Genomic DNA, 9,575 nt, shown 5'->3' with positions numbered 1-9,575 from the left:
CACAAAATTTGGAAAATCTTGTTGTCACAGGGACAAAAAACATTTTGTCTGGAGCTACAATTATAGCAATTTAGGCCGAAACGCGTAGATCGTGTATCAGTGGTCACACAAGATAGGGCTGCACGTTTTTAATATGAAGAATAAAACGCTATGATTTTAGAAGATTCTGCGAGTGCTGGAATATTTCCTTTTCTTCAATTATAAAAAATACCTGTTCCGACTTACAGAGAAACTCAACTTCAGAACAAACCCAATGAACCCGTCTTGTACAAAACCTGGGAACTGCCTCACGTGGTCACAAGTTGCTTCGACAAAACTAATTACAAGAGGTCCGAACCGATGGATGTCTTACAATTGTTACGTTGAGATCTCAACAACAGGGAAAAGAAAACCGATAAAGCCATCGCTGTAATGTGACCCCTGTGTGACGGTATAGCCCTAGGCTCATTACAGCGCATCTTCCGGATACCATGGACCCATCTTTTCACCAATAATTCAATAAAAGGGCTTATAAGAAGGATTCCATGCTTCAGCCTCCTACCGCCCCCTTCATTTTCAGAACTATTGGACCCCACAAATTACTAAGTGAAAGCAAATGCTAAAGCCGTAAAATTGGAAACCTTGCTGGAAAACTTCTTAAATAAACGGACCTATGACAGTAAGATTATCTACAGTATTGTACATCATTCATGTTGTGAGTCATTTACCCAAAATATAATAAAATCAGTGAATGTTAAACAGATGAAATGTAGTGAATGTTGGAAGTTCACAGCCGCGTATGACTTTATTCTACAAAGTAACAAAGGTTAAAACCCAAATAAAAAAGACAAAAGAACATTTTGTCCTATCAGACAGAGTAAAATGGAAATGATTATTAGTGGTAAAGGGTTTACAGGTAGATAAGACTGTTCTATGGTGATGTCAACTCCATATTGGTTACGCTACTTCTATAGCCCTTACACTGCTATAAATAATATAGCAACCAGTCCACTACATGTTACATTGACTGCATCTTCTATGGACCTAAAGAGATTTTTTTTTTTATTTTAACCAAAAATAACCAGGCCCGTAATAAATCCGTAAATAACCCCTGACCCTATCTGAACTGTGCAGCTTCTGAAACAGAATCTTTTAAAGTTCTGACATTAAAAGGAGCATAGTAACTGCTGCTGGTGTATTATCCCAGAAGGCATCACTCTCAGTTAACAGGGAGGTAGCTGCTTGTCGATGAATTGCTTGATGTCTGTCATTTCCTGATGGAAAAAAAAAAAATTACAACATGAATTAGAAATAGTCTACGATGGTCGCAAAGGGTTTATCCAAATGCAACGTATGATGATCTGTCCCATAACTTCTTTAATGCATTAAAAAAAAAAAAAAAAAAAACTAAAAAGATACCAAGATTTTAACTGCAAAAGACCACAGATGATTCCCTGTGTATCAAGAGAAACCAAAAGGCAGAGACTAGCAGTACACCTAAAAAATATTGAAATAGCAGGCAGGAACGGAGAAGGGGGGGGGGCAGTAAGGTAGGTTTATATTCACGGTTGACACACTAAATACGTCCTAATTGCACATGGCCTTAGAAGATAACGTGTGTAACGACGTCATGACGGTAGCACACTTTCAAAGGCTATATCTTCCAAATTGTGACACCTTGGTTCTGGTGTCATATTAAAGAGGAGAATCCCCACTTTAATATAGATCAAGGATTGTGTCTCTAGGTACCCCAGAACAGGAAGCAAATATTAAATTGTAGTCAAAATTTGAATTTTACATACAGCCTCCCAAACTCAACTGTATTCTCAACTTCTGTGGTTCTGTGGCACCCCAAGACACAACCAGAACAGTATCTAGGGTCAGAAGATAGAAAACACTTGAAATGTACCAGCCTGTCAGGTAATAGAGAAGGGGCTTCAAGGAGACAGAGCAGAGGGTTTTCAGAAGTACATGTACCCTGGGGAAGGGTAATGGAGAGATGCCATTAATTTTTTTTTTTTTTTTTTTTTACATATTTTGGTTTTGGAAGTTTTATTCAATTTTACTATTCATAAAAAACTTGAATGGTGGGGGGGGGACCTTTTTTATGCACATTTTTAGGAATTTGTCCAATTCTATAAAAAATCATGCAAGTAATAAAACTAGTTAGTCTTGTAGGTCATAAAAAAAATTGTTATGACATATGAATAAGTAACACAGATAATGCCATTTAAAAGTGGAGCAGAACAGAACTGCAAAACTTGACCTGGACACTCAAGAAACTAACAGAGCTCACGAAAGATTTACACATGATTATGAAACTGAAATATATCCACAAAATAGCAATTGTAATACAGTTTGGCGCTGCTGTTCTGCAGGGAAGCAGGGACTCTTAGGACTCTGTATCACTAGGATTCTCATCCTCTGCACTGTGGTTTTCCATGAAATCCCTTTGAAAGGGTTAATAAATGATGAATACGTACCTGGTTGCAAGAGCTGTGTGCTAACCCTGGGTAGGTTTTAAAATGGACGTTTGCAGGGTTTATTATAGTTTTCAGTTTCTCAGAAGTCATAGCACCAAACATAAGAGGAACTAGCGGATCACTTTCCCCGTGGCACTGGAGAACGGATACTTCTTTGTTGGCACTATTAGCAGCAGCCTGGCACGCAAGCAGAGAAATGAGAACAGGCGTTAGATACTGCACAAAGTATACCATGTCACAATGTGGCGGGTCTATTAGCACCGAGCAACTCCGAATTAAGGGAATTCTGTGCTGGAGAAAACACCTGAACCCATTTGGTAGCGATTTTACAAATCGAAAATTCTAAGGGACGCAGCGTTGATTTGTACGGACCCTTTGTTAAATCCCAAGCTTGTTTCATGTATGAAAAAAATGCAACATTTCAACACTCACGGACCCTTACGATCAAGAACATCGTTTTGACAAAATGAAGATTTTGGCACAAGTTTTTTTTTTTTATGTTTTATATGTAGTCTTTTCGTTGGTTTCAGCACATGAATGAAGCCAAATGTAGATAACCCATCATTATGGGCCGTATCTTTGTGTAGACCAGTGGCACCGTGAATACCTACATACAGACTGCAGGTTTTACCTTTGGGACATTTCGCCACGTGTACAAACACTAGACATCCAATGTTATCTTACCTGAGGAAATGAGGTTCTTAGTGGCAGCCAACAACTCAGAGCAACAATACCCGCTAGCTTCTGGTTTGAAGTTAGAGCAGTGTACAGTGACAGGGCTCCTCCCTAAGGAAAACATAGATAGCGAGGATGATACACAGACTGGCACACCTGATAACTCTGTGATTTTATAACATCCATATGTAGGGAATCCTACAGCAGCTCTGGCCATACAAAGCTGCAGCCAGTATTAGGGAGCAGTACTGCAGAGCCGTATAACATAAAATTGTATAAGTTGCAAGTAGTGACAGGACTGTGAAAAGTTTAGTTATTATCAATCAGCAGCTCTTGCAAGGGCTCTGAGAGGCTCTTTCATCCTGAAGAGCTTTCTGCTCTCTAAGAGCAGGAGCTGTATCTGGATTTTGGTTGGACACTTACAGCTCAGAGCAGAGAGGAGAGGCCGAGGAACAGTTCATTGCAAAGAGCAGAAAGCTCTTCAGGCTGAAAAAAAACACACATCCAGAGCATTTGTAGGAGCTGCAAACTTGGATTAAAAGTTCACTTTTCACGACCCTGTTGCTATTTGCCACATCCACACACAAGGTATACGGCTCTCTAGCGTATACTCTCTATAGCCAGCGCTGTTTGCAGTTTATTATGGTCCAAACTTTTGACCAAACTTCCTTAAAGAAAACATACCACATTGTTTCAAAACCAAGCACACTTACATGAGGGTGTATGCGTCTTGAAACCGGAGAAAAACAAACAAAACGTCTTGAAATTATGCATATGAGCCCCACGCATTTGCCCACTAGGGATATAAATTGTACGTAAAAATATAAAATGTGAATGTATATTAAATCAGAGGTTAAGAAAGCACTGGTCACTGGCTTTCTGTTTCGCAGAAACCCCCTTTTAATAGGAGTCTATCACCCCATCTCACAGCAGCATTATGTGGGGCACTTTTTTTATGTCCTTTTTTTCAGCAATATAGTCATTTTAGAAAAATTCGGAATTTATGCACAATAAATTCCTAGTGCACCAGGAATGGGGCCACGTTTTGTTCTTCCTATTCCTTCTTTCTGAAAGTCAGTTCTTTTGTTGGAGTGTAGCTGGCGGGTGCAGGGAAGCAAAGAATATCAGAAAACATGTGCACGCGCAGGCATGGTCCCACGCCTGGTGTCCTGAGAAGCTCATATGCATAAAGATAAATTGGAGTTCTCTCCAAAATCACAGATCAAAAGGGAAACTGGAAGGGTGCGTCTGGAAAGCATTTAAAGTGCTAAATGCAGTGTAATATTCACTTGTGAATTGTCATGTGTTTGTGTAGAATATCTATTACGGTTATTTACAGCAGTGCCGTATGACAGACTTCCACTAGTAGTACTTATACATCAGGCACAACTACTGCAAACTTACCTGAGAGAATCCTCCCAACACGATTCTGTTCGCGGGGATCCCATTTTTCACCTCTTGATCTATTAGTGCCTTAACTTTAAAATTAAATTTGAAAAAAAATAAAATAAATATTGGTGGTTATACAAGAGAACAAACTGGGCAAAATATAGATTTTATTTAGACAAGTTACCAATGACAATCCTAAACATAGGATACACTAATAAAGCGGATCATAAGGCCACATACCTTATTGTTATTTATATGTACACAAACCTATTTATAGACTTTATGTAGGCAGAAGGTGAACGATGAAAACAGGATAAATATATAGGGAAGATGGTTCAACTCTTTGCCAAAAGGTCTTAAAGGGAACTCGTCATCAGAAATTGGTCTAATAAACAAATACCAGTATGTGGTCCTTACACCTTCCAGAACTTTTTTTTTCATTCATGGGCCAGCACGGTTCCATCACCCAGAAAGTCAACTTTGAAGTGAGATTTAAATGGGTTGTATAAAGTCAAGGAGGCGGAGAGTTTAATACAGAAGTCAAGCTCTCCCTGCCTCAGACCACTTCACCCCGTGATTGACATTTAGTGATTTCTCTGGGTGCAGGACCATCAGTTACAATGAAGGCAGCGTTCTGAGAAAGAGAGAACTTTAATTCAGTGTTACAAATCTCTGCTTCCTTGACTTTATACAACCAATTTAAACTCACTTCAAAGTTGATCTTTTAGCTGGACCATGAAAGAAATTAGATCTAGAAGGTGTTCAGCTGCTTGACACCATACTGGTAGTGGTTTATTAGGTCAATTTCTGCTGACAGGTTTCCTTTAAACACCAACTTCTGCAGCATCAATTTTCTAACCCGTAGGCGGCAGAATGTGATAATACAGTATGTAGGATCAGAATCTGCACACTTTGCATGTGTTGCACACTATAAAAACTAGACAATGGATTGACTGAGAAGTTAAAGGGAGTCCTCTCATAAACTCTAACGTCTATTATTTTGGGTTTCATATTCAATAAAGCCCCAGTACTCACACAACAAGAACAAATGAGTTAGGAGTAACCTATGTGTGCACTTCATCCTGCACATGGACATATGACTGCTAGGTAAAGGTTGGATCTGATACAGAGGTCTGTCATGTAATGTGCGGTGATCCTTTAAGTCCATCACATGACCACGGGCTGGTTTTTATTCACCGGACAATCCCTTTAAATCTGGTAGTAGCCTGCTGTGCTCTCTATATGGACATGGGTTGGGAAGTACAACAGAAAATAACAGGCTTACTATTCTCTGCAGCTTGCTTGATGCCAGTATCATCCTCCTGAGCATCGGGAGACAATCCAATTATGTCAAACCTAAAACAACAACATATTAAACAGCGGTCGTTAAGAAACCAGCCCTGGGTAGTCCTTGTATTTAGGTACGAGACATGGATTAGATTTCCTTGTACAATTGCAAACCTCTCAAGTGAATGAAACATTAAGATCTTCCTGCAGAGCATCGCTCCTCCTAAAGCCTTAAGGAGCCATTAGGTTTATATCATGTTGTACGGCAGCTTTGCCCTGTGGACAGAGGATTGTTAATTACATTATCATTTAGAAATTAATTAGAAGGAAGCGGATAGGTTTAATGTCCCTTGATGGAGCCAAGCAGAGAGTACAACCTGTGAGGCAGAGAAATATCTAGACATAGGGGACGACACATAAGGCGTCAGTGGGTAAAAGGGGTCACAGGTCGCCAGCATCACCGCCTATTTTCCATAAGCCGTGTTAATGACCACATTAATGTCAATCTGGCTGTAATTCACTCTCCTGACTCCCACGTAATCTCTCGGTGACAGAACACATTTCCGTTCTATCTAATCCATTTACGACGCTCACATCCACCACTGCAGAACATCCCAGGCAAATCTCCAATGAGAAAGACTACAATAAAGCGAAGGGAACATTTCCTTGCGTAGGACAATTACTAAAATGAACAAAATGCCCGCACCTTGTCCATGACTACATCCGTTTTCTCGGATATTATCCCTCTCACTGAAATAGAGTAAATGCAGAGTGAAGAAGATCATGGGATGTGTGTATAGCCAACATTGAAGAAAAGTCCATGGCAGAAGCTGCTTCAGTTTAGTAATCGGCCAGCGTTCCAATGTCCTAACAATGACATCTACTACCATTTTGGACTAACACAACATATGTCCTACTTTAACAGACACCTGATCAATGTTGAACTAGTTAAAGTAATTGGATCTATGCAGTGACTAAACAGAAGCAGTATCGCTTGAACCTGGCGATTTCAGTATGTCCACTCAACTTGACGTAAATATATCAATGTAGATAACTAAAAGTTAGTCCGATTTTTAAATACCTTTTGCAGGCAGACACCTTTACTGAACAAGATGGCTCTTGCCCAAAATTTTGGCTGACCGCTATCTTATGTTAATGGCAAGTTACAATCATGCATTAACAAATAGGATATACTATAGTTGGCAATTAGAAAGAAAAGCCTGCTACCCCAAAATAGCCTAGAAGAGGGATAATTGCAGTACAGGCGGTCCCCTACGTAAGAACACCTGACTTACAGACAACACCTAGTTACAAACAGACCTCTGGATGTTGGTAGCTTACTGTACTTTATCCTTCGGCTACTATAAACAGCTATAACTGTCATTAAATGTGTGCTGTACTTAAGATTTATTGTTAATCCTGGTTCTTATGACAATCCAACATTTTTTAAATCCAATTGTCACAGAGACCAAAAAAAAGTTGGTTGGGGTTACAATTATAAAGTATACAGTTCCGACTTACATACAAATTCAACTTAAAGGGAACCTGTCACCAGGAGACCCATTTTTAGCACTCCCCCAGTCCCCACAGAGCATAGTACATACACTGCCAAAGTGTTTTTGTATTAAAAATTGGTTTTACAGAAAAAAAAAAATAAGATATGTTATATTGTACCTTTCATTAGCAATGTGCTGTGTGACTAGGCAGTTGCCAAATGGGAGGAGCTGGAAAGGAGCAGTTCCCCCCACCCTTGGGGAAGAGCTACTCCATGTGACCTTTTCAAATATATGAAAACACCCATCACTTGGCTCAGCGACGCCCCCTGCTCCTCTACAGCCAATCCCGAGTGTGGGGAGTTATTCATATATTTGAAAAGGTCACATGTTTCCCAAGGGTGGGGGGGGGGGGGACTGCTCCTTTCCAGCTCCTCCCAAAAGGCAACTGCCCAGTCACACAGCAGATGCTAATGAAAGGTACAATATAACATATCTTTTTTTCTGTAAAACCTATTTTTAATACAAAAACCCTTTGGCAGTGTATGTACTATGCTCTGTGGGGACTGGGGGAGTGCTAAAAATGGGTCTCCTGGTGACAGGTTCCCTTTAAGAACAAACCTACAGACCCTATCTTGTACTAGTGTAATCAGAGGTAACCGAAAAACCTTCATACTGTGTGGCGATAGCTTAAGACATTTAAAGAGTGCAACACCTATGGTAGGGAGTGAGATACATGTCAGGGGTGCACAAAGGTACCACTCAGCACATGGATTAAAAGTAGATTTTTCTAACAATTGACTTCAAACACAGAGTTATGGGCTTTGGTGACCTGTGCCTGAGCCCTTATAATTTGTTCCATCATTCAAGAAGCCTCATAGTTGTACTAGCTCAAGATAGGGAGCAGAGTGTACTGCAATGAGCAAAAAAAAGAACTTTTTTTCATCTTGCCAATTTGCTGCAATGAAACAGAGGTACTACAGAGCACAGGACAGGTTGAGCAATGGTCAATGACTGTATAGTGGGTATGACTTGGATCAATAAGACTACAGGATTCTCTTTAATAGTGTTTCCCCTTGAAACCGGCACAAATATACAAGATAGGTGAGGCAGGTTTTTCCTTAAAAACACAACATTACTATTAACAGTGTGTGTCTGCGCAGGATGACAAACAGAAACCCTGTGATCTGCGTTACGGTCTCCATACTGAGGATATGGAAACTAATATCCGGGCCCCAAGGCTGAGACTCTTCAGAACCAGTTTAGTGAGAAATACAATGACTAAGGGCTCCACTCCGTGTTTACCCTCCTAACCAAACAAGCCTATAGAAAAGGCCACAAAATCTGAGAGATCATAACAGAATGACTGAACTGGAACCAAATCAAACACGCACATTCCTCTTAATAATAATAATGTATCACGTATTCCAGGGAATTACTCACCACAATAGCAATGATAAGAGGCCTTAAGCACATGTAGGCAGATGCGGCCTCCAGAATAACAGCCAATCTAATACAGTGGCATATGGCAACACCTGCTAAGCTAGCCAAAAGAAAGGATCACGAATACTTGGCCTACATTTGGATAGGAGAGCTGTAGAACAAAGCTCCACACGGTCTACTGTGACATTAGAAAGATGTTACAGCCATCATATCTTGCAGGATACACTATAAAGGCACAGGAGGCCCCTCTATAAGGTCCTGCTATACATTGACTTTGGCGCAACTTTGTAACCCAATCGCGACATTATGATCTGATAGTAGCTCCAAATAAAAATAAACTTGCAATGAGACTATATTTAAAACCGTGTCAATATGGCACTAAGAAACATGGGTCTTGTATGTAATATCCTCACATAAGAAGGACAACAAGCTGAGAGAACCCCTCCAATAATCCATGCTCATCTAGAAGCAACCTCACAACCAAATTCACAATACGGAAGGTTTCAAGACAGAAATGTGTATAAATACATACATTATCACAGTATTCTGAATTACTAACATTTTAGCCAAATGGGAAACGCGCTCTGTGCGCTTGCAGGATTTCCCGGACCGCACAATGAATTAATGAATTTTAGTTCAGTTCAATGATTCAAGGTTCGGTCCGGGAAATAAGCCTATAGAGTGAGTTTCTGACCGAACTGACTCGTGGGCAACCATCCCAGAACCACCAAAATGTTAATGTGATGATCCTTGTGAGGGTTATTAGCAACAGCCTGTATTCTGTACTTGCAGAACAACAGTGGAGTATTTGGTTTTCCCTGAGGAA

The 9,575-nt window shown here is 40.2% G+C and overlaps 1 protein-coding gene across 3 annotated transcripts in view; it reads right to left on the bottom strand.

Moving 5' to 3' along the window:
- Positions 1–758: 758 nt before the first annotated feature.
- The window catches only part of LYPLA1 (lysophospholipase 1), a 20,831-nt gene continuing 12,014 nt past the window's right edge, over positions 759–9,575 (bottom strand). For all 3 annotated transcript variants that reach the window (XM_072151906.1, XM_072151907.1, XM_072151905.1), the window contains exons 5-9: positions 5,812–5,882; positions 4,542–4,615; positions 3,147–3,248; positions 2,463–2,639; positions 759–1,253 (exon numbers count right to left, since the gene is read on the bottom strand). In XM_072151906.1, coding sequence (XP_072008007.1) covers positions 1,203–1,253; positions 2,463–2,639; positions 3,147–3,248; positions 4,542–4,615; positions 5,812–5,882 — 475 coding nt within the window. In that variant the 3' untranslated portion in view covers positions 759–1,202. The remainder of the gene's footprint in view (positions 1,254–2,462; positions 2,640–3,146; positions 3,249–4,541; positions 4,616–5,811; positions 5,883–9,575) is intronic.

The sequence above is a fragment of the Engystomops pustulosus genome, chromosome 5, assembly GCF_040894005.1.
Source record: "Engystomops pustulosus chromosome 5, aEngPut4.maternal, whole genome shotgun sequence".
Lineage (NCBI taxonomy): Eukaryota > Metazoa > Chordata > Amphibia > Anura > Leptodactylidae > Engystomops > Engystomops pustulosus.
Note: the sequence above shows the minus strand (reverse complement) of the source record. Positions and strands in the feature narration are given on the sequence as shown.